Source organism: Apus apus, chromosome 17 (assembly GCF_020740795.1).
Source record: "Apus apus isolate bApuApu2 chromosome 17, bApuApu2.pri.cur, whole genome shotgun sequence".
Lineage (NCBI taxonomy): Eukaryota > Metazoa > Chordata > Aves > Apodiformes > Apodidae > Apus > Apus apus.
The window spans coordinates 9,708,497-9,734,302 of NC_067298.1; the positions used below are offsets into that span (position 1 = coordinate 9,708,497).

The following is a 25,806-nucleotide window of genomic DNA, read 5'->3' on the forward strand; positions in this document are numbered from 1 at the left end:
GATGGTTTCCTAAAACCAGAATGAGATCCTGTGCAAGACACATGGTTGTGACTTGCTGAAACTGCAGTAGTAAGATGCAGTAAAACAAACCAGTTTTGTTGGAAACACAAACCAGCATTACACATCTTTGAAGTTCTTACAGCAACACTTTTTTCTAAGCTTCGAGCTGCAAACAAGTCATATGTGTTTACTTTTTTAGCACTCTTTCATGTTAGATGCATTGCTTATTTTTGTGATGGTAGAGGAACTGGTCTTATCTGTTTCTCAGCACTTTATAAAGCTTTGTGTATTAATAAGAAAGCTCAGGCAGTTCAAATTCCCACTTCCAACAGATAATCCCTTCTAAGGCATTTTACACTAAGTATGTCACCAGTTGCTGCATGACTGGGACAGGATACTTCATCCACCTCTTCTGGGACGTTGCACTGATGGGGGGTAAAAAAGGACTCATTGTCACCACTGAATCACTGGGTGTTTCTGCTTTGTTCCTAATTTTCCTTTTCATTCTTCTTCATCATAGAATTGAGATTTGTTTTTACTACAGACTTCCTTTCCCTTGACTGGGCTGATCTCCTTTCAAAAACAATCCACTACCCAATAACAAACGTTATGAATCCCTCATCCCTCTCTGTCACATCAGGCCAGAGGAACAGGACACAAAGAAACAGATCTCCTTTCAGAGGGGCTCAGCTGATGGTTTCACAGAGCTCTCTCTTCAAGTGCATGCATGATTTTTAGTGTTCTTCCAGGTGAAAAAATGCTGAGGAACCATCAGCACACAGAGGCAGCAGCTGCATATCGGGTTCAAGTAGGGAGGTTACTTATGGGCTGATATTTGAGGTTATTATCTGAGGAAGGATTATTGTGATCGTGTTGCTTAGCAGCTCATGTCTGAGCAAAGTTCATGGAGCAGCTCAGAGGTTTTTGGGGTTTTTCTTGGGTTTTTTAAAATGTTACATGCATCAAAATTAAACACAGCAAAATTGAGACCTGTGCAGTCATCTGCAACTGAAGCCAAGTTAACCCAGTGTGGAAAACTTGTGAAACTTGAAGAGTTGTCATGACCCACTTTAGAAATGCAGTGGTCTATTTTTTCATCAGCCTGAGTACACTCAGCAATGAAGAGCAATGAAGGGTTATTGCAGCTTCATCTGCTGGGAGATGTTAGTCACTTACAGTAAAAGCTGCTGAAGCAACACCTCAGTGATTCTAGAGCTGAGCCTCAGGGAATAAGTTAAGAGTGGATATGATCTTAACTCTGCACTGCCTTGTTTTTGTGAGTTTGAAACGCCCTCAACATCATTTGAAGCTAAATATGGTGGTGGGGTGGATGTGGTTTGGTGTGTAATACGTTCAGAGGAGACAGTGAAGTCCGTCCCTGTAAGTATAAAAGATGTGGTCATGCTCTAGCCTCTTCCTTAGAAACTGATCCAAGTAAATGCTTCATGGACTTGAACTAGGAGCTCCTGAAAAATGAAGGGAATATACAATTAAAAAAAAAAAAAAATTAGACTGTACTCATTTGTACCATTTCTCTATTGCATGTAACTGGGGCAGAGTTTCAGACATCAACAAAAGATTTTAATTTAAACTTTTTGCCAGCTTTATATTTTCTTGTGCAATTTACTTTTTAAAATTAGGAGCATATGTTTTCCTTCCAAATAACATGCAGAACATTTATTGGCATTTTAAATAGGCCAAAGTGAGTGAGCAACCTTCTTTTTTTCTTTCAAGTCTATTTTTTCCCTACAGGCAAATTGCTGTGGGCTTATGACCCACCCTTTTTATGACACTATTTCAGCACAGATATTCTTAGTTAGAGTTCTAAGTTATTCCTTTGAAACAGGAATAGAAATCACCATCTCAGCTATGGGATTGTCATACATATCCATACAAGTGTGCCATGTGAATCTCTACCCTGTCATACAGTTTACTTTACATATTTGGATTTTTGTTCCATTTGGAATAGTCTGTTAGCTAGTGGTTTCTTTCAGTTTGTTTTTCTTTATGTGGATTAATAGTCATTTTACAAAAGGCTTTCTTGTTTGGGGCCTCCTGCCATGGCATGGCCATCCTCTGGAATCACTATGAATTCCTGCATCCTTTGGAAAAAACATACAGATCTCTTTTATTTTATTTACTCATCCCCATACAACCAAAATAAAGGCTAGAACATTGTGATCAAAACCAAAAACAGGCAGCAAGTAGCAAAAAAAATTTGGGACCTATTATATACTGTGAAATCTTTGTTTCTTATGTTTAAGCCTCTTGTTTGGCACAAGAATGGTTTGCTCTGGTGGAGTGTTTAAGCCACTCTTGTACCCGAGTTATGCTTTGGACCATGCAAACTATTCAGTAGGCATGGCTCACAGGCACAGGTTTGGGCAGCTAGAAAAAGAATACAAGAAACCATTACTGAGGAAGAGCATTTAGTTTTGCAGACAAACCAAGCAAGCTTCCTGCCTGCAGGTCTCGGGCATGAGAAGTGAGATATTTGTGATTGCATCTTTGTTTTTCCACTGAATTGTTGAGAAAAAGACAGTTGCTCTTAAGTTTTAAATTTCATGGATTTTTCACAACTGAGAATTATGTCATCCTGGGTGGGTTTTTTTCCTGGTAGTACTAATTTGCCTGCATTTAAATCTAATAATAGTTTATTAAACCTGGCGTGTGGAATAGCAGAATCTTAGTGATGGAAAGTTTGGGATTTGTTTCCTTTAGCAGTTTGAAGATATCCATGTCACTCTAAGTTTTGTGCAGCAAGTTGGTTGCTGTAAGCTGCTTCTGCCAGTGACTTTGTTTATGGGAAAAAATAATCTGGCTGTGAGAACTAGACTTACTTTAAAGTAATTGACAAGAACTGTGTCTGTGATCCCCAATATAGGCTTTTTCCAGTCACTTGGGAGAGATTAGATGTGTCTTAACATCATCTTACTAGCAGTGAAGTTGCTCCAAAAGGGCTTCTTTAATGATATTAGTTTCACAGCCATCACCCTGTCTTCAGATGCTTTCTTCTTTCCTCATAGAAGCAAATCAGCTTTTGCCATCTATTAGGTCCAACATTAATGCTCCTTTGCATATTAATTACTGTTACTTTACCTGTAACTCTCAGCCCACCACCTTGTGGCTCCTCAGTTTGGAATCTGAAGGTCTGGAGCTGATACTTTTTCCATGTGGGCAGTAGAAAACAATATATTGTGATCTTTTGATTTCTAGTGGCTTTATACAAGAATTATTGAACATAGAACAAAGTAAAGCAGAAATATGTAACAGTTGACTCAGGAATTCACCCAGTCTTTGTTTTGGCTTGTAGTATGATTTATGAATAAATTTTCCTTGTACAGTAAGCTAGCATTGACTCTTTATCCTAAATATTTTATGAAAGTTTTTAGGAAACTTGTGAGCAATGTTGTGTCTTAGTTTTACTTACACAAGGGAGTTTAAGGAAATTTTTTGCTTTAAAAAAGAAGGAAAGGGGGGAAAAAAGGAAAGTGGCAGTGGAGGGGAATGAGCTCTCAACAAAAGCTCTCTCAGATTAAAAGATAATTGTTACTATTCCAGGCAGGCTTTGCATTGGGACAGCTATTAAAAAACCCAAATGGTACCTGTGTCAGTTTAGAACTCAGACAATAGATAGAGAAAGTCATCCTATAGAAACTGGAGCTCTGAAGATTTCCTTGGTTAAGTTAAAGCCAGTTAGGCTAACGTTTTGCAATGATCTTGAGGTGAAATGATTTTTCCAAAAGAATTATAAAAATATGTTGTAGATTATAATTATCTGTTAAAACGTACTTTACATTTTCATATTTTAGTCTGTATAATTATATTCTAAAATGGACACGTGTGGAGGAAAAGATCAGGAAAGGAAGGAAAGGATCTAGTGCAGATTACACTACATGAAACATATGTTTGAAATAATGCTGATATAGCTGAAGTATGTGGGCTGTGCTCTACTTCTGTGTACAAGTGATGTGCTCCTTCCATCTCTGAACACACACAATTTTACCTTTGACATAGTAAGGAATAATGTCAATGAGTAATTAAGAAAGCATGGAAGCAAAAGTCAGCCTTGTGCTAGATTCCCAAGGTGGTTAATATAAGTTAATATGTGTTACAGCTGCCATAGTTGAAAGACACAACTAAAGGTTTGAGGGGAGAGATGAGAAGTCTTTTATTACACCATGCATTTCAAATAGCTTGAAAAAATAGGCAGACTTTCAAACCTTGATTTTTCTCTCTCAGATCACAGTATTTATAACAATCTGTCTTGGGATACTAATGTCCAAGGCAGTGTTTCTGATAGTCATTTACTTCCAGGCTTTGGTCAGAAATGAATGTTTCTGTTTCAAAGGTTTGTAGTAATGTGGTTCTCAGAGACTGCAAATAGATGGTTTAGCTGAATACAGACAGTGCATTAAAAATGTCTAAAGAAGAAAAATAGTGGCTGGAAACAGAGATCAGTTCAGAGCTCTAGAAGCAGTAACTGATGTTCCAGGGCAATGAGATCTTTTAAATATACAGTAATTTTAATCAGATTTTCTCATGAAACCTTTAATAAGCTTAAGCTCACTCACCTACATCTATTTGGTAGAACATCAGTTTCTCATCTCAATATACAATCATACCCTGTGAAAGAATTCCAGGGAACTGCCCAGTTATTTGTGCGGCAGGGAGGAAAAAGGGGGAAATTCTGTGTGAGGTTTCTAGTGAAAATGCTTATGTTCAGAATTGTGTTTACAAATGAAAACACGTGTGCTTGCAATGCCACACGTTGCACTGGGCTGTAAGGACAATGGTTTTATGCCACAGATATGATGCTCCTGTGCTTTGTTTAAGAATCTCCAGAAGAAATGCAGTTAGAAAAGTAGTGAGAGTGAGATGCAAGTGTAAGTCTCGAGGAATTAATGTGTGCTACTTTAAGGTAGCAGTGTACATATATCCTGTATGCTTGAGGAGTGACAAAGATTTACTGCATGTGACTTTCATTCCTTACCCTGCCAAGTTCTCCCATCGAGGGCAGCAGTGAGCTGACCCCCCGTGGGTCCCCTGCTTCTGATGGCACTGCTCAGCACTGTCACACGACAGGGTTTGCTCCCGAGGACTGGAGGATAATCTGTGATCACAGACAGTTGTGGATTCTGAAGTCTGTGTCTTGCATTTTGAAGGTGTTGTTTGTGTATCTGATCTATGCTCTTTGCAGTCTTAAGGGTTCTTTGCATTGGCCCTTGTCACCCTCTGGGCATGCTCTAGTTCTCTCAGCTGGAGGAGGATGTTCTGTGATACATCCTTGGTGCACATCAGCACACAGTGGTGTAATACAGGTTATAATCTGCAGCAGGGATTGATAAATGATCAATTATACACTCATCTCTCATTAGGAAGTGACAGGTTGTTTCTTAAGAAGAAAAAGGAAGAGTTGGACATTTTACATAGTGATTATATGCGACAAACTACCTTTCTTCACCTATGGGGCCACCTCCTCCAAAAAGGTACATCTTGTTCCATCCATGCTTTGGGCAGTGGGGAGCTGTATTCATCTGCATGGGTGAGGAGGAAAAGCAATAAGAGGTCAAGAAAGTAGACAGACAGTCCTTTGAGTCTCCCTTCTATCCCAGCTAAAAGCCTAAGACAAGCAAATATTTTGTGGGTTCTGGGTGTTTTTTTTTACTTTGGTCTTTGTTTCAGGTTATCTGTGACTTGGAGAACAAAGTCCTCAAGCTGAGGGAAGAGCGGGTTCAGTGGGATGCTCAGAGGAAGCAGCAGCTGCTGGAGCTGAGGCATCAGTGGGAAGAGGAGAAGCAGAAGGCAGCTCAAGACCATGAGGCTGAAGTGAATAAGCTGAAAGCAGAGGCAGAAATAATGACACTACATCTGAAAAAGCTACATGCCCTAGAAATGGAGAAGGCTGTAGACAAGGTAAGAGGGTCACACCCTGCTTGTGGCTTGGCAAAAGGGGAGCAGTCGCCTCAAAATCACCTCGAATGTGCAAACTTTCAATGGAGAAAAATGTTCAGGGGTCACTCGAGTTGAAAATAGAGATGTGTGCTGCAGATCTGACATTGGATGCTGCAATCCTGGTGCGAGGATGGAAAGTTTTGTGGTTCCATAACAGGAGCTGCCTCCTCCCTGGGCACACAGCAGCTGTGGCACTGCCAGGGCTCTGGGGCAGCAACTCCCAGCCCTGCTGAGGGGGAACTTGGGCAACTGTGAGGTGCTCAGGAGCTGGTGGGACTTTAAAAATCCTGATGATTTCAAAGGCAAAGCCAGCCAAGGACAAGGTAAATGACTTTTTCTTTGCTGGAACAGAGTAGAAAGGGTGGCTTTATCTAACCAAGCTTTTGCTCCCTTAAAAAGAGGGAAAGTTCTTAAGGGGGAAAAGGTTCAGGTTAAAACTGCAAAGAAATTGGGTCTAGTTGCTAACAATGGCTGGTCTAGTTTTGCCTGTGCACATTGGGTGAGCAAGTACTGTGTGAAAGGCTTGAAAATAGAAATTAATGTTTCAGGTACACGGAGCCTTCCCTCCCCACTCTGCTCCGAGGAGTCACTGCCCATGGATCCACAATTGCTGAGCAGCCCCTTGTACCAACATCAAGTATTTCACCACATTAGGGATGATATGAGCTAAAACTTCTGAGTTTTATTTCAAAGGCTAAATTAAAAAGCACTACTTAATATTGATGGTAGACACTATGTGTGTAAGCAGATAGGTGTTGAAGTATCTTTTCCACGTGTTAATGCAAGAAGTGATACATTTTATTGCCAAGTGCTGGTTCTGTGCCACAAATTAACAATCTGCATATACTGTTTGAACAGCCTTTGTGAAAGTGACATTTCATTTACCTGCGTCAGGTTCTTGGTCTATGATTTTCAAGAGCATTGGGAGGATTATGTTGGCAATCAGCCAGCCTGGAGCCACTAAACCGGCTGTGATCAACAATTCAGAACCTTTTCTGAATGTAAGGAAAGCTCCTCTTGGCATAATTATTTAAAGCCAAGGTCAGAGAAAGTATTTAAACCTTTGAAATTCATCATTAAAGGATTAATTTTAACTCAGGAAGACATTGTCATTTTTGCTTAAAAATGGAATTTGAATCTCAATTCTTTTCTTTCTTTGATCTTTTTTTTTACATGGGTAGTATAGCACAAGGAAAGTTAACTTCTTTACATCCTCAAATTAAAGTTACAAATAATCCTTCACAGGGCAAAATCTTTAGTAGTCTTGAATTGTCATTTCTGTCAAAAATACTTTTTTAATTTGTTGGATTTTTTCTATTTAAAAAAAAAATTGCTAATTTTAAGCTGTATTAACTGCTATTGAAATTTTAAAATTATTATTATTTAGTCTAATTCCCTATTTTTACCTCTAATCAGAAGAGCACATGTTGAGTACAAGTCAGGGGAAAAATAAAAAGGAGCTGTGTTGGAAAGTCTGTCACAGCCATGTGAGAATACCTTGCACTGCTTTCAAATTTCCCCTTACCATTTTGCTTCATTTCTGTCTCCCAGTTGTAGAGCTGTGGAAATTGGCCACAAAGTCCAAAAGTCAAAATAGCTTAGAGGGCAAACTCCATTTAAAGCTCGAAACTTACTTTTTCAGCTAACTTAGTTCAAATCTTGATCCTATTAAAGTCCAAGGAACTTTGATGAAGGAGATTTTATCCAAGGAGGGAAAAAAAAAGAACAAGCACATCTTAATTGTAACATGAGTCTTGAAACTTGTTTTTATCTTTCAGCCACTCCTGTTACCTTGAAATTTAGGACAATATGGGAGAAAATTTGTCCTCTAACTTTACTTTTTTCTGCCAATTCTGTGAAGATTGCTTAAAAATCCAAGGGGAAGCTGAATTTCCCCATTTAGGCTTGGAACATTTGAGTGTCCAGATTTTCTGAAGGTCAGTCTGTTCCCAAGTGAAGGATCTCATTCCTCTGTGGTCTCTTTTGTGAGTGATACTGATTTCTCTGGGGGTTGTTTTGTGTAAGTGTGGACTGTTGTTCACGTGAAGATGATGAAATACAAAAGAAAAGGCTACAACTTCAGTGAAAAGAAACATTGAAGTAAAAATGGGTAGGAGATCTAGGATTCAGAGATAGAGGAACAGTTTTCATTGCAAGAGCACTGGATCTTAAATATGTGTTGGTATTTGTAGGCAACTTCTCAGTATTGAGGGACACAATTTAACATACTGGGGCATTTTCTGTTGTTTAAATATCTCAGCTTTAAATGTAGTACATTGTTTATTGAAATATTTTAGTTGATTGATTTTGTCAGTGATTCTGACATACAGTGCCAGGAAGTTGCTCAATAAACATAGTACAGAAATGTTTTTGATCCTGGGGTTCTAAAAGCAAATCTCTCTTGTCAGTTACTGCATCTCCCAGTCAGCAGGGAGGGAGAAGTGGGAAAATACTTGACACGTTGCCAAATGACACTGTGTAACCTGCACAAGAGGAAAACCAAACATGGCATCTGTTGTTGTGGAAATAGTAATAAAGGGAAAAGTCCATAATTGTCCAGTGCCCTCCCCAGTTGCAGGTATTATTTCCAGTAACACTGCTTTCTTGCCAAGGGAGCTATAGCTGGCTGAAATATGCATGTTATGAGAACCTGGTGTGGCCATGGTTGAGTGGTGGAGTGAGCAGTGCTAGGTTAGCAGTTGGACTTGATGATCTTAAAAGTCCCTTCCAAGCAAAGCAATTCCATGATTCTGTGGTAAGTTGGGTACCCCTGGAATTCTCCGTGCCAAGTGCTGCTCCCTGAGCTGCAGGAGAGCTGGAGGAGGTTTCAAGGGCTCTACCATAGTGGGAGTCAAAAAACTTCTGCAATCAAGGTCCTTATCACCAGCCTGGCATGTAGAGATGGGGCTGGGGTGATGTGGGCTGGTCCAAGAGCAGCTCAGTGTGTGCTGTGCTAACATGATGCGAGGGTGGCTGTTTCTGCCAGGACAGGGCAGAGATCCATCTTCAGCCTTGCTTCTTGCTAGGCCAGGTGCCACATTCTGGCCACACGTAACCACCTTATTGCTCACCACTGAAGAGGTAACACTATAGTTATAGAACCACTATAGAACCACTTTGTCAGATAAGGAGAACACATTTTAATATCCTTAAGATCAGCTAAGCCATGCTGGATGTGAATCAGGCACAAATTGAGGACAACAGAATGGAGAATTTGAAACAGCTCTTACCATCTTCTTAGGACTGCAGGACTTTCATAATGTCTGTTATCTGGCTCTAAAATAAATATTACTTGAGGATATCTCCAAATTATTTCTTGTCTCTTAGTTAAGGAATCTTAAATATTGTTTCAGAAGAACACCTGGATTCAATCAAAATTATTTTTATTTACTTTTAAAGTGTAGATTTAATTTGCTTGATTTTCATCATAGCAGGAGATTAGAGCATTTTCTGATGTGATGGTAGTTTAATTTTTTTTATTTGAAGTCGTACCTCGTTATGATGAAATGAAACATAAACTGTTGAAGAAATAAACATAGTAGAGCTGCATCATCCTGTAGTTAGGCTCCCCTAATGAGTCGTTTTGGGAAGGAAGCAGGTGTGCTGGAGGTTGCATCAGCAGCACTTAGGGCACGAGCACTAATCAGCCAGGTGTAAAAAAGCTCACAAGTGTTTTCAGGTTTGCCACAAATTACTAAAAGCAAGAGACAAAATGCATTTCTAAGTGTGTGCAGATGTGAGCTTGGCTAACACAACTGTTTGTAACTTTGTCTGTGGTATTTTCTTGGCAAAGAAAATGAGCTTTCAGAGAACATGAGTCAAGCAGATCAGCAGACATGCAAACAATGCTCAGAGGAAGCGACCCTGGAACTGAAAATTTCTCATAAAAAAGCTCTCTTTGAGCAGCACACGTGAGTAAATTGAAGTGGGAGAATAAAGGTTGGGTTTTTTTCCCTCTCTACATAATTTTCAAGGTTTAGCTTTTTATTGACTTCTCTTCTGTACTTAAGTAGGTAGTTTGAATCATCATGTTAAGTCTTTATGCAGGTTCCAGGAACATCTAATTCTTTTTCAGTGCTGCTGTTCTTGAGAAGAAGTAATTTACATTTTTGTGTATTGACTGTACTGAATGCACATGATACTTGATTACAGGATGAAGCTGTAGTAAAAAAGAAAAACAAATATGAAAGAAAAAGGAGGAGTCAGGCACTTTAGTTTCTGGACTGCAGTTCTTCTGGTTTCAGTACAGTTGTGAAATGGCTCATTTCTGGAGAGATGGGACTCCAGGGTGGCTTGCAACCTGGCCAGAGCCAAGCAGATCCTCCTTCTAGGCTTTAATGATATAGCAGTTAGTGGTACTCTGAGACTTCTGTAATTTTAAATAAAAATTGATATTTAAAGTGGTTTCTAGTCCACATGTTACAATCACTCCACCTGTGTCTGGTGGGAAGTCCACATGAAACTAAAATGCCTCAGAAACTCAAAGTGAAGGCTAAAATTTAGAAAAATAAAACTAAGTTATGAGACTGTTTCCCTATTTAAGAATAACAACTTCATATAATAATTATCATGTAATATAATGGTTTTGTAAAGGAGCCTTTTTCAAATATCTGCAATGTCCTAGAATTGGATGCTTAATTTTTCTTCAACTTCTACTTGCGTGTAGTTTGCAAATAATGTGCCCTAGAGAGCACTTTGCTCCTTCTTTTTTCATCAGGCTTTGTGGTGCTGGATTAATTAACCAGCAAGTGCAGCCCTAAGATGCAGTCCAGCTGAACATGCTCGTTGGGCAAACTTTCCTACTGCAAATGCAGGAATCTTTTTAATTCACAGTATCTGCTCCAGCACTATTGTCAGTACTTACACAGATGATGTCACACTGTTCAACACTGGCAAAGAAATAGATGATGGAGAGAGAGAATATGACATCTTCAGAGATTAAAGAGATACTCCATGAAAAGCATTGAGTGTCCCCAAGCAGTGAAGTTACTTCTGCTCATAAAGCACAAGCACTGCATGCTTCCCATTAGTTTATGCTGTTCAGTGCTGTTTCTCTGGCTGTTCTTCTCTGCCAACCCCACATTTTATTAACTACCAAAATGGTTCCATCTTTGTACCTAAGGCCTTTTGGGAACAGGACCATCTCTGCAGCAATTCAGTAGGTTTCTGCTTAGACTTCTTGGCATAATGGAGTCTTTGATCTGCATGGCACCTTTCACTTCATGAGCTTGGACACTAACAGCCATAGCACAGACAGCTTCGTTTATGTGGGCGCCCAGATGAGCTATTTGCACACTCATTACAGCCAGTCCCTGGTTATTTGCATGGAGGCAAGCAGGTCAGCCATAAAATGTGGGCAGGTATTCTTCCCAAGTGTAATGATATGATTAAATTGGTATCTAATGATAATGTTGATGTGTGGTTTTCTACTTACTGAATGCATTCAGGATCTCCACCAGTTGTTATATATCGTGCCATTTTTTTATACTACAATTTTCCAATGTTTCTTTGAGACTATTACATAGGTTCTTTGGCTTGGCCTTAGCTAAGAATAATCTAAAAAGCTTCTAATTCTTACCCAGAAGAGTTTGCTATTTCCTGAGTCTCTTGGTTATTTTTATTATAATCCAAGAAATATTGTCTATGATATTATCTCTGTTGCAAAGTAGTAACACTGTTGTTATTGTGTTGGAGAGTCTGCTTACATGTACTTACATTTGATGTTTGAACATTTCTGACACGCTTTTAGTGAGTCACCAACTAATATTAAAAATAAGCATAGTACTTTGGCTTTGTTGGAGGAATTCTGCCAATAACCTAGAAGATGAAGAAAAAAGAAATGCCTTTCAAAAAGAGAAAAGATCTGTATAGCAAAGTGAGTGTAAGCACAAGAAGTGCAGATTATTTAATCAGTCTTTATTGTACCTTTACAGCAACTCTTGCAATAAAATCTTGCTCACAGATGAGAGGAGAAAACCAATTTCCTCTCTAGTGTGTCCCCCTTTGCACTTCTTATTCCTTCAAAGAAAAAGAAAGAAAGATGACAATAGACCAGGAACATAGGGACAGGAATTGCATCATCCCTTAGGGGAGCCATTTGGAAGAGTCTTCAATCAGCAGAGCCAAATATGAAGAAAAATATGGTAGAATAATCTTGGGGATATTTCACTCAAATGAGACTAAAGCAAATTTATGGCTTTCTCCCTACAGGGGATATTTCAAAGAAATAGTCTCAGTTATTCACAATGAGTTACTCTGCTTCTACCTTATTTTTTTAAAAAATAAACCAACAACAAAACAAAACCCCCTCAGAAAAACCAAATGGGAAATAGTTTAGATTTCTGCCCGTCAACTGTATTTATGAAGCAGAGGCAACCAAGAGTAGTTGATGTAACTGTCACTGCGGGGGAAAAACAAGCTCCCATGAGCATTAGGCTTAATTTGTAACATCTTCATTAATGTTTGAGAGGAGAGCAAGTGCCACGTTGTTTGCATTCACAAGTAACACCGCAGGGTTAAAAATTAATATGACTGAGGCAATACTGTTAAGAATGAGAACCAGACAAGAACCAGCATAGTTGAGCTAAATGATAAATTACGACAAAATATGGAATTAAGATAGCTTTCAACAGGGCAAGGGCTGATGAAATTAGGGCTCTATCACATGGCCTGTCTTTCCGTGCACGTTATTCACTCCCCATCATATCAATTATAGTTGGTTACGTGGTTGAGAAATTTGTTTGGGTTTTTTTTAACCAACTGGTATTAATCTAAGATGTCTGTCTAAGAAGTATTCACATCTTCTCTGTCTCCTAATTCCTTTCAAGTCTGTGTCCAAATACCAACTGATTTTAGTTCTGCCTGAACCAGGGCACTCTGCTTTTTCTAAAACCTCCAGGTTGTAGCCTTTGCTGTATACTCACAAGATCATAAGATTCACAAAATCATTAAGATGGTGGATGAGGTGAATGCTGAATTGTTATTTACCCCCCAAGAACTTGGGTATAGTTGCTGGAAACTAATAAGAGGTTGATTTAGAACTGGTGAAAGAAGGTACTTCTTGAAGCAGTAGATAGCGAGCAGCTTGAGTTGATTTCTGTGGAGGTCATGGAGGCAGATATTATCAGCAGGTTCAAATTAAGCAGTTTTATGAGCAGCACGTTTGTAACCAGTCACTAATGGGAAGAAGCAGGGATTTAACTTCTCATTTCCCTGATATGGCAGTTGTGGGTGCTGGGGGAATACAAGGGGTACAGACCACAGAAGGGGGGCAGGTTCCTGCAGGCAGAAGCTGGAGAGGACAGTGGGCTCAGTGCCCCTTGAGCCTGGCTCTGGAGGACATACCTGGTACTTTTAGTACAACCGATAATCTTATTTTTCCTGGTTATGATGTGCAGGAGGCTTTTCCAGTGGCAGAATGGCTGTTCTCATTATTTTCTCAATAGTTTCCTGAGCCTTCCTTCGCTATCCAAACTGCACCACACCAGCTTCCTCTTGTAATGCACAACTGCTTATTAATTTAACTTTACTGAATACTTTTTAAGGCACAGTTGAATCATTGCCTCAATCTCACCTTTTTTCACAATACTTTGTGTTGTGGGTAGGGCTGGTTGTTTGTAGGTACAGTTTTCTCTGATTCACCAGTTTTTCTTATCTTTACATCCCAGAGTCACTTATAACCTTAGGAAAACCATTGGCTGTTCTCCAGTACAGTAGCTGATTGTAATGTGAGAATTTTTTTTATTTTTTTTTTGACTCAGCCAATTCATTCTTAGATTCTCTCAGAGTTCCTGAATGAACACCATCTGGTCTGGGTGCCCAGCCTGGGGAGAGAGGACAGATCCTTCCACCAGTGTCCTGTTAATGGATCCCAGTAACTGCAGTGATGGCTGCTGATTTCACTGGGGCTCCTTCATGGTTTATCCAAACAACTGTAACAGGTGTTTGTTCCCTGGAATTAGTAAATACTAAATGGAAATGTCTCCTGCATCCCATGACACATTCTTACTCTTCCTGAAAGTTTCTAGGGTCACGCATCCTTTACACAATGGTTTTTTCAACTCCCCCAAACCCAAGAGTCAGCACAAGCCAAAGCAAAAGCTGCCCCACCAACGTGTCCATCACATCCCTGCTTAGGGCAGTATTTGGGTATCTGGATTTTTCACTATAGGTTTCTTTTAGAAAAAAAAGCTCAGTTATCAAGACTAAACTAATATAAAACAACTTTGTTGTGTATTTAAATTCTGGCACAATTTGAAGACATTGTTTACACTTATTTGCTCTTTCTTTGTATCTTTATAATAGAAAAAAAGCTGCAGGTGGCTTTTTTTTTTTTCCTTTTTGGAGGGGAAGGAGTGTTTGAGAAATAGAGAAGGGGTAAAATGATGTTAGTAGTCCTTTAGAGTCTTTATGTGAAGAAACAAGTGTGTTCCAAAACTACTTGCTTAGAGCTGCAGAACATGTCACGGAATAAAACCCACCTTCATTAAATGGGTGAGAAAGAATCCTTATTGTTTTGAAGTCCTTATGATCAGTCTGCATATGCTCCATTGTAATGTGATACTAAAGTGCCTCAATTATGATTTGTATATTTTGGTGCCAGGAGGGTTTTTTTTCTTATGCTAAATTATTAAGTTCTGTCAGCTGCTGGGCTGTCATATAGAGATACAGTAAATCACATTATATTTTGTCATGGATTACACAGAGCAATAAATTTGGAAACAGAGATCAAAGTAGTTTCACAATCACATCTGAGTGTAGGAGGGGTGTTTAACTTGTAGAAAATCTGATTTAGGTGAAACTGTTGCAGTCCTTGTGTGAATTTGAAATGAATTTGGGTGTTTTGCTTGAAACCGAATAAGGTACAAATCCCCCCAAGAGTTCTCCTGTGTTCAGTTCAGAGGAGTTAGTTCTGACCTGCAGCTGCAGGATGGAGAACTGATAAATAATTAAACACTGAGAATGTTAAGAGTCTTGCAATGTCTTATTTATGTTTTTAATTGCTTTCATGATTGAGCAATATATTCCATTCTCTTTTTAATTGGGACTTTGCTGGACTTGTGCTTGGTCATCGGTAGAGTGATGCGTTCTGGCTCCGGGAAGTTGTCATTCTTTTGGGGAAGCTTTGTTGTATTTAAAACTACAAAAAGTAATCCAGCATAATCTTGCTAAGGAGCACTGATTGCTTCAGATCATAGATTTGTTAGGGGATTTGCTTGTATTTTGAATGTTTGCCTTTCCAACTGTAGGAGCTTAACTTTTGTTGGGCTTTTATCTCATGATGAAACTTAGTAATACTGAGTTAAGTTAGTAAAACCAGGTCTGTTCTTTTGTTTCCTGTTTTCCTTCTATTTAATAGAAAAGATTCTTCCTCAAAATGATATCTAACTAGGATTTTTTTCTAGTCATTAGCTTCTTAACACTTGCTTGCTATTGCCACAAAATCAAATTTAAAACAGCAGTGGAGAATCTAAAAATAAGAATCACATTCTTATCGCTTTGTAATCCTTCCAGGAGCCTTGGAGTCTCTGCTTGGCAAAAATTAAAGAAGTGTAAACTTAGCTGATGTGCAATGATGAAGTGCATGGGTCTCAGAAATCTCTGGTTATTGAAAGTATCATGTATTGTCAAGCTCATGAAGTAGCCTTTCAGTGAGTTGAATCGTGGATCAGCGTCACATCGTGGTATTGTTGCCTTCTATTTGTGGAGGAAACACGAGCTTAACTTGCATCTTCAAAGATGTTGAGCAGCCTCTCCCTTTGTGATTTTACTGGGTGGCAGCTGTTTGGGTACCAAAACCATCTGGGCCTGAGTGATAGAAGCTGTTCTGTAAACTTCTTAATGCTGCAGTGGGAGAGAGAGACAGGGTGCACAGGAGCATGGGAGCTGCCTGTGGGGCAGAGGTGCCCGGGATTCCTGAGGAATAAAGGCAGCTTGTAAAAGCTCCAATGATTCCTGTTGAGTGCATGTTTCATTTGCTAAGGTTCTGGAAAAGAAAATGCTACCACTTGGGATATAATTTCTTAAAGCCACTTTAAATAACCATCTTAATTTAGCTGGACAGAACAGAAGAAAACCAGGAAACACAGAAAATTGTTCTCCAGGAGTGGATTTGTGCTGTACCAGATCTAGGCATGTAGCTGTGGGAAAAACAGGCTTCAGTATCCTCATGTGTTGCAGTCCCAAGATCTTCACTCAGTTTACTCTGTTCATCTTATGTGAGTGTTGAGCAAGAGGAATTGTGCCAGAAGGCAAAAGCCACCTGCCCCTGAGCTGCTTTGGCAAAGTGTCAAAGGACATTTCAGACTGAGCTACAATTTGCTGTCTGTCCCTTGGGTGCCTGATGCACACACCAGTACTGACTGTCCTGTATGAAGTGTTTTGAAGGTATTGAACAATTTAATGTGGCAAAACTAGACTATGAATCTGGTTTTAAAACAGTGTATTGTATATAAGGCTTGTATTTTAGGCCAAGTTGTGCAGGTTGTTTTTTTTAACTAAGGTGCCTGGCTAACTGCAAGATGGAATTGGAATCAGTATTAGTGGCACTGGCAAATCTTCAGGTGCTCAGTAAATCCATTTAGCTGAAGATAGAAATTGTGTGCAAGTGTAAGGATGGTATATCCCTGGCATCAGACACCATGCAGCTGGACCCTCAGAGAAGGATGTTTGGAAGAGTTAAATGCATTAAATTTCTCTGCAGAATTTTAGAATGGTTAGAGATACACTGTGAGTTTATAAATGAAAGGACTGGAAGAGTTTTTCTCTGGCACAAATTGCACCAGCAGCTTTTGAGCAGCCCCCATTAGGCACAGAACTGCATGTGCAGCAAAAAGGCCAGTCTCTCCGTACAGGTAGAGTGTAAATTCATTTCTGTTCATTCTTGGGGTGTTTTTTTTTCTCCAATGAAAAGGACTTAGCACATGAGTGAGAGGGTTTTTTTACCCTAGAGATATATGTTTAAAGAAAAAAAAGGAAAAGATTTATAGACCTACAAAAGTGGAATATAAAATAGAAGATGAATAGGATTTGTGGATGTGACAGATTGGGATTCCTATCATTCATTTTCAAAGTCCTCAAAATCATTTGGTACTTGACTAATTATTCTGTTAACATCGCTTTGCATATTGAACTCTATTTAATGGTCTTTTGGGTGGCTCAAATTGCATATTGGAGCTGGTGTGCTATTTTCAGTGTTACACAGAGATTCAGCTTTGCATTTGGTGTCTGATTGGTGGGGAGAGCAGCAGAGCCAACCACTGGCCTAGCGAGTCACTCGCTGTCGGTGTTAGAGGCACATCAGGAAAATGAGTGTTTCAGGATTTGAGGTCAGCATGAAAACTTTATGTACAGTCAGATGGACCCAAAAAGTGATCTGCTAATCTCTGAAGTTTGAACAGAGACTGTACAGACAGTACACTTAATAACAAAATACTTAATAACAAAAATTGCTACAGTTAGCCATTCTGAAGGTCATTTTCTTTTGACATCTGTCAAATTACACAATCTTGAATTTTGGTACAAAGCATAATGCTGTCAGGCTTAAATAGAAGTATTCCAGAATGCGGAGTGGGGTGTTGTTTTTTAAGGTAAATGGGCCCCATTTACATTAGTTCTTTGATGTTAAATTCTTTGCTACACATCAGAGAACAGTTGCTTCTCCCCTGGAGCAAGTTTTCTTTCTTCTCCTTCCTCCACCCTTTCATTTTTTTCCTTCTTTTTTTTTTCTTTCTCCTAAGTTTGCTTGCACTTTTATCTGATTAATTATGGAGGATCAGCTTGAATATGGCCATCACTTACTTAGTTGCAGGCATTTTGAAAAATAATTATTTCATAGCTAGTACCCTAACCAGATTTCTTAAATCTGCTTTTCTGTTAGTGGCTGTGGGTGTGTAGATACACACTCTAGATTGAGAGTTATGTTTGTGGGGGCTTTGTTGTTTGTTTAGGCTTTGGGGAGGTTGAAATCAAATTGAAACGCTACCAAAGCAGTCACCAAACTGTAAAGCCTTATATAGATGAACAGGATTTTTCAATGCATCCCTAAATCTTACAGATCTATCTGCATTTTGGGTTGCAGGAGTTAGTTTTCCAAGTAACTTTGTAGCATAATTGAAATCTAACATTCCATGTCCAAAGCTGGAAAATATGCACGGATTTGTAGTGTTCCAAAAAATTCTGAACAGCTGCATTTTTTTATGAACATCCAAGAAGTCCTAAACGCCTTCATGGATGCTGATGGAGGATGAAGTTGTCCATGTGCCTGCCAAGCCCAGGGTGCAGGAGAGCTACTGTCTGCATGTGTTACATCAACTGCAACTACAACTAGAAGTCCCCTCAAATACATCTTATACCTAAAAATATATCTAAAAGCTTTCTTAATTAGGGTAGGACATGTTATGCTTTTGTGGTGTGGTCACATTGTAGATCCTTTGCTCTTTTATTAGTAATACTGTTCTGGTTCATGAAAGGAAAAAATGAAAATCAGACTGTGTTAGAATAGCATCCTTTAATTCAGAGACCACATCTGTAGGGCTAATACCCTTTTTAATTTTTACATGCAGTGTTTTGTTGGAGTCAGTGCAGTTTTGCTCAGTAACCACAACATGATGCTTTAAGGCTTGTTATAGAATTATAGTTGGTTTAAAAAACCAATTAACTGTAACAAGGACATAATCTTTTTAATGCAAAAGTCCTCACTCTATAATACAAAATAACTGCATGTAAAATTGTCATAATCAGATAATTTAAACTAAAATATGTATTAACTGTGTGAAACTAAACAGAAGTTAATTTTTGAATCGGTGGGATTGGTCTATGACTTATCCAATTTAAACCTTTTGATTCTAAAAATGGTTGTTACAATTGATATTTCTGACAAGTTTTTGCCAAGTGTGAATTTCAGCAGCTGCCTCTCGAACACGGAAAACTAGTTTCAGACCATTAACTGTATTTGCAGTGCTGCCCATTGCTATAAAAAGAGTTAGACTTTAATGAATGCTGGCTGACCCTCCAAATGTTCACCTTCCAGTTGGATTCTTATTCATTATGTTTCTGAAATAGCCTGAAAGTGAGGGAATGCCCTTAAAGTAACACAGGAGCAGCTGATGCTTCATCCAGTGCACGAGCAGCCTGTTAGAAAAGGAGCCTGGGAAAGTGCCTTGTGTGCACATCATACCATTTATAACCTTCTTGTTTGTCAAGCTAAATCTAAGATATCCTCCACATTGTTTGCTGTACACAGCCATGTGTAGTTACTTTGCTGCAAGTCATTCCTTTTAAAAAAAAAAAAGGTAAAAAGGTGGGGTTTTTTGTGTGTAGCAGGGCTGTGGGTGCCCCAGGGGAGCAGGTTTATGCCTCCCTAGGCTGCAAAGCAACCGCCAGAAGTCAAGAGGTATTAAATTAGTTAAGCTGCAGGTTTTAAAAAGAGAAAACTTGCATTTCTGCAGTAAAAGAAGGGAAAAGTGTGTTCCTGTGCCTCACCATGAATTGGTTCTTTTCAGCTGAGCAATGTGCTACAACTGACAGCAATTGCTTTCTGCACAGCTTGGTGGGTGCTGCCCGGGCACTTGGTGATGAGGCAAGACCCATTGGGTGTTATGGAGCTGGAAGGAAGAGCTGACCCCAGGAGCTGTCCACAGTTTTTAGTGCCACAGGACCAAGATAACCCGGGTGAGACAGCTAGAGATGGTTTAAAAGGGATTTTGCCACCTCCAGTGGAACTTCTGCCAGCTCAGGGCTTCTGAAAATCAGGGCCCTCAAATGTAAGGCTGTTTGGGACTGCAACTGAATGCAAGAATTTGTGGTTGCTTGATGACTGGGACACAACTTATATTTTGCTAATTGGAATTTGTTAAGGCCATTATAAAATAACATGTTGCAATTGCCTTTAAAAAACCTGGTAGGATCTACTTTCTTTGCCTTAGTTAGGGATAAACCCCTGAAATTCAGCGTATCTTTCTCTTGGATCGCATCAGTCGTGTCTATCAGAGGTCATCCTGGTTCTACTCAGTGTGAGCAAACAAGCTCTAATTTGTTTATGGAAGTTGTGAGTGGTTTTTTTATTATTTATTGGGATTTTGTCTATGGGTTCAGGAGGTTATAAAGCTGCTTCTATGAAAGATGAAGACTTTTACCCCAGGCAAACTGAGTGAGAGCAGCTGTAACATGATCTTTGCAGGGCTTTGCTGACTTGTATCTCTCCCTTTCTGGGAGTAACAGTAATTTATACTATTACTGTAATAGATTTTTTTAATTTTTTCCCCAAAGATAATCTGGCAGGTTCAGTCATTTCATTATATGCAGTGGTGGTAAAATGTAACCTGAAACTAGATGACAATACAGTGGAAAGAGAGTTAAGGTGGGTCAGCCTGTGTCTGGCATAACTGCCTCTGTGTTACTGCTCTCTTTCTACTTCTGCAGCCCCACAATATGCCCTCACAGTGTTTGTGCACACTTTAATTGATAAATGTAGAAGAATTTAATTAATTTAATTTGTCTGGTGCTCCAGAATTCTTCTATATGCTGTTTTAAACCAATCTGTAATGCTATTATCACCGTTTACAGAAAAAAACCTCAACCAAAACAAGTGTTCTCAAAAATTATGCACAAATTTGATAACTAGTTTTGATTTCAACAAACAGATGAAATACAGACCTCCATATGTTTCATCATCTTGTAATTGGAAGGGATTGAAGATCTTAAGTTGCAGTATCACCTAAACTTTAAGATTATTTTTAACTGGCTGTAATACCTTAAGCTGCACTGTACATAACTGCTGGGTTGTATGGGATGATTGGAGCCCTATCACACTTGGCAGTGATTCACAGACACTCTCTGCAACTTTAAGCTCCTAATTTTATATAGTCCAGTAAAATCAATAAGACTATTTGCTTGACTTAAGTCCCTGGTGTTTGCAGAACTGGAACTTCAGACTTGCAACTCGATATGAGGAGGGTTCAGAGGCTATGGGGGGGGGGTCCCTCAGAACAGAGGCTGGCACCCAGGCAGCTGAAGGAGCTTGTGTTTGTGTGTTGATGCTGGGCTGGAAAACTAAGGATGACAGATCAAAGATTGGAAGGCGAGGTCAGATAGATTTTGAAAACTTAATCAGCTTAAATTTGCTTCAGAACTCAGCTTCGTCAGATTTGGTCCCCCTAAGAAAATGTTTTTCTTAGACACCTGTCCTCAAATTTCAGAGTCAAGAACAGGAGTGTGCTTAGCAGTTCATCTGAGGACAGCATTTTGAGGGTGCTCTAGCAGTATAATAATGTGATACTTTGCCAGAAAAATACATGTCAGAATTGTCCTTAAATTGAATTGAATTAATTTTAAAATTATTATCCAATTATTTCTGAAATTATTTGATGAAAAAAACTTAAGAGCTACTTTTCCCAAGAATTACAGAAATGTTTGCTTCTTGGATTCCACTCAGACAAAGCAGCCTTGCTTTCAGTTTGTTCTATTCTTTATCTTGAAGTTGAGAAAATAAATGCACAGAGCAGGAAAGAGCTGAGGATGTCCAAGAGGTCCCAATGGGTTCAGCTGCACCTTGGGTTGATTTCCAGTATAATCACCACCTTCAAATAGGAAGGGAGGTGCCATGGGACACAAAGCAGTGGCAGAACCCAAGCTGAGACATGAAGTGGGGTCCTCCATGTCACATTGTCCCCTGGCAGCCTGTGCCTGGAACTTTCTCCTTCCCCCTTCCCTCCATCCCTCAACGAAGTCACCCTGATCAATGGTGTGTGTGCTGCCTCCCTGCCACACACACACACCCCCTCTCTTTTTTTATTTTTAATCCGCAGAAGTCTTTATGTTTTTCTAATAATTGGCAGCAGAGGTACAGTTTCTCCCCTCTTCTGAGTGATGAATAGTTGGCTGCAGATCAAAGGCAAGGCCTTGTGGTTTGTTGGCTGCCACAAAAGGGCGTTGGAGCTGGCGCGGGTCCCGGCGGCTCCGCGATAGGCATGTGGATGAGGTGCCAAGCAGAGGGGTCGGTGGCAAAGTGTCTGTGCACGTCCTGCAGCTGAACTGAGCTGGGGGCCTTTTGTGTGTCTTTCAGGCAAACAGCCGGCTGAAGCAGACTGAGGAGGAGTGCAGTCAGAAGCTGGCCAAATCCTCACAGGTAGGTAGCGAGAACCTCCCGTGGATCCATCCGGCGTGGAGACTTGATGAAAAGTGTAATTACTTCTGCTCTGGGTTTTTGATGCTTCAGAGAAGCCTCAGTCGTTTCCCAAATCAAACATCCAATGTCTGCCTTGCAGATTTTAACCTTCCAAAAAACACATAGCATTAAGCTTGCTAGAAGAAAAGGGTGGGGATTTTTTGAATTCTAAGTTTCATCTTTCTCGTCTACTTTTTCCTCTCCTGGGGACCCAAGAGGGCCAAGTCCTTCAGTAGTCAGTGGGAAATGAAGGCAAAGTGCCTTATCAACCAGCACATCTTGTAAAACCAGGAGCAGCTGCTCAACCAGAACTTGCATTTCATGTCCCAAGGTGGTGTTGGATGGCAGGAGGGCAGTCCCAGCTGTGCTTTCTTGATGTTTAGCATTGCTTTGAGCCACTTCAGCATTTTTGCCCAAAGTAACACTTTGAGGAGCATCAGTGTCCTGAAAGCAAACTGGTTGTGACTTGAGTTCTTGTTCTTCAGAGTAAACTTTTGAACATGGAAGATGAAAATATGTGTTGAATTTACATATATGCTTGAAAATTATAAGGCAGGAGGATTTTTTCATGTTTCAGCTTTCAGTTTGATTGACAGGTAGTACTGAAGTGCGAAAAATGATGGAGATGCAACCAGAAGTTAAGCTTTTAATAATAAGAAAATTGCCACGAGGATTTATGTGGAGGTGTCATTCTTCTCATTCCTCCCAACCACAGCAGGATGCCTGCCTCTTACTTGCAAAGTGTTTTCAGCAAAAGTAATAATAGTCTAATAACACGATTAAAATCAATAAAAGCACTACAAAGAAGGGTTTAGCAGCCTCTAAACTAGGCAGAGGTGGTGGTCAGTGAGACACTGATGGGAAAGTGCAAACTTGACTGGTTTAGAAACACTTCAAAATATTTTAAAACTAGATTTCAGATTTTTAGCTACCTCTGAGTCTCAGTCTCTGTAAAACTTGTCCAAAATTGTGGCTTTAGTTGTTTCAATGAAATTTATTGGACTATCACTTTTTTATACTTCATTTTTTGAGATTGTGTTTATCACAATAATTGGTAAATATGTTTTTATTTGTATTTCTAAAGTGTAATTTTCTGCACATTTATTTGCATACAAATAGGTTGTGGGGTCTCCATCCTTGGGGATACTGAACATGGTCCCGAGCAACCAGCTCTGGGTGACTCTGCTCTGGGCTAGTCCCTTCCACCCTCACCAATTCTGTGATAAATCAGAGAGAATGCTCTCCTAAATGCCTGTTTTGTAATTTGTTGAGAGCCTTGTTTGAAAAGAAAGAAAGTAACAACAAAAAGAAAACACCCTAGTTTTTAATCTTGCCGTCTGAACCTGAAAAGCAGACAACTGAAGCTCAAGAAGTAACATCTAATGCGTCTCAGGCCTTAAGGAAGAGATCATTTTCATTGCTAACTCTATTTTAACTTTTGGCGCTGTCATTTTTATGCTATTGTCATGCTTAGTGAGTCTAATCAAAAGTCAACCTCTCCGTGCCAGACATGATTTACTGTCAATGCAGAAATGGGTCTTGGTCCATTTGTTACAGAGAGGTGGAATAATTTAAGCATTTCTGGATTTTAAACAAGGGGTGAGGAAAATTGCTTTAATTGTTACAGTGGGAACACCTAGGTAGTGCAGTGCAAGGTAATAACTTTTTAACCTAAATGTCATAATAAATTTAGTCAGACTGAGATTTATTGGCCTGTAGAATAGTCTCAAAATGGAAAAATTGAGTCTTTTTTTTCAGCTAGGCATTGCTGTAGCTAACACACTGTTCTCTCTCTTGGGGAGGGATGGATGCAGTGACCAGAGCTGGCATTCCCCCGCGCCCCCTGGGGCAGACACAACACATCCATCATATGTCAGAGCTACTTGGCACAATAAAGGGAGTTTCACCCTGATGTCTGAATTTCCTTACTCTTGTGGGTTTGATTCAAATCCCTAAAGTTACTTGAACATAGGGGGTTTTTTGTAGCTCAATATTAATAATAGGTCAGTTGCAACTTTTCTTGTGGTCATGTCGCTGACAACATCTGTCCAATCTTACTCTCAGTGGCCTCTTGGAACATTCACTTTTAACACCCACACAGAGCAGATATTTCAAGAAATTTCCTCTGAAGTTTATACAAAGTAAACAGATATATTTTTTTTCTCTGAAAAGTACTGCACAAAGCAGATCTTTCTCCATCAGTTCATGCTGAAATTTCCTTGCATGCACTTCAGGACTCCTATGTTAGTCCAGAGTCTTAACCCAGTAAAAGCTTTAAGTTTCACTTTTGTCTTACATTAAAGGGATTGCTCCTAATTACACCTATCCAGATAATCTCTGAACTTTGACCCACTGATCTAATTAAAAGTGCATAGCCTTCCTTTTGATTGGTATATTATCTTTTTTTATGTGTTTGGGTTTTTTTAGAAAAGAAATACAGAAATATCCATGTAGGTTTTACTCATAATCTTTGTTACTCTCTGGGGTTTTCAGGTAGTAAAACAGGTAAGTGCACTTACAGTAGAGTTTTAATTGGCCCTTTCCCCCTTCTCCAGTGATTCTAGGACTTTAATTTGTAGAGTATTTCTCACTATGTTATTCCTAGATCCTGTTAGTAGTTCTAAAAAAAAACAAACCACTATTTTTTCCTAAAGAACTGAGGCCTTAGTATAGTTGTGTGTTTCTCTGCTGCTGAGGAGGCCTCGCAAACACAATTCTGAGCTCTCTGGCAGTCCCTCCCTGCACTGCCTGGGTGCTGAAGTGGTTTTAGGATTAGACTATTTTAATGCTGCTGCAGCAGCTTAACCTAAAGCTTGAATATATACATTAAAGTCAGTGACGCTCCCATATGTTTAAGTGCTTTGCTGAGTGATGACTTGTGTGTCAGCATGGAATTCTGTAAATAGGCCTGAAGGATCAGCCTTAATGACGACTTTCCACAGGGGTAAAAAAGGTGAAACAAATACATTTCAACAAATCAAGAGTGAATCATGTTGAAGGTCTAGTTTAAGGGTCCTGGGCATTGGATCAAGTCCCCACAGTATTGCTGAGCAGCTCAGAAATTGCACAATCAAGTTGAAATTCCAGTCCGGTATATAAATGTGGAGATTTTTTATCTGCAGTATCAAGCTGTAAGGTAGCCTAGGAAACGAACGCCACCGTCACCGTGGAGATTTGCAGTGCTGGTTTTAGTGCAGCAGAGGACTGGAAACATGCTCTGTTTTGAAGATCACAGATGTGCTTTGTTCTCATGTGTAAATATTTTGGAATGTCAGAGTGGAAAACCCTTCCAAATATTTTATGTTCAGCAATTTTGTCATTTGCAACCTTCCAGTATTCCTGTTTCTCTGCCTAGGATTTCATGCTCCCGGTGTTAATGTAAAATATTTTGCTTGCACAGCAGAGTTTGCCAGTGCCATGTCTGTGCCTAGCAGAAAAACATGCAAAATACACGCCTTGTACTGAGGAGAGATTCAGCATGCTGTTTTCTTTTTAGATCATAGCTGAACTTAAGAAAACCCTTGCCTCTCTGAGCGAGGAGCGCAGCCGGCAGCAGCGTGCGGCGGAGCAGCGGCTCCAGGAAGTTGTACAAAAGTTTGAAGATAAGAAGCAGCAGCTGGTTACAGATAATGACAGAGCAATCAAGGTAATCTGGGGATTGTAGTCACTGATGCTACTGGCTGTTT

General features: G+C 39.6%; 1 protein-coding gene across 4 annotated transcripts in view; it reads left to right on the plus strand.

The window, feature by feature from the left end:
- Positions 1-25,806, plus strand: part of CEP112 (centrosomal protein 112) — a 157,852-nt gene that overhangs the window by 93,729 nt on the left and 38,317 nt on the right. For all 4 annotated transcript variants that reach the window (XM_051634572.1, XM_051634575.1, XM_051634574.1 and 1 more), the window contains 3 exons: positions 5,686-5,916; positions 22,019-22,081; positions 25,617-25,766. In XM_051634572.1, coding sequence (XP_051490532.1) covers positions 5,686-5,916; positions 22,019-22,081; positions 25,617-25,766 — 444 coding nt within the window. The remainder of the gene's footprint in view (positions 1-5,685; positions 5,917-22,018; positions 22,082-25,616; positions 25,767-25,806) is intronic.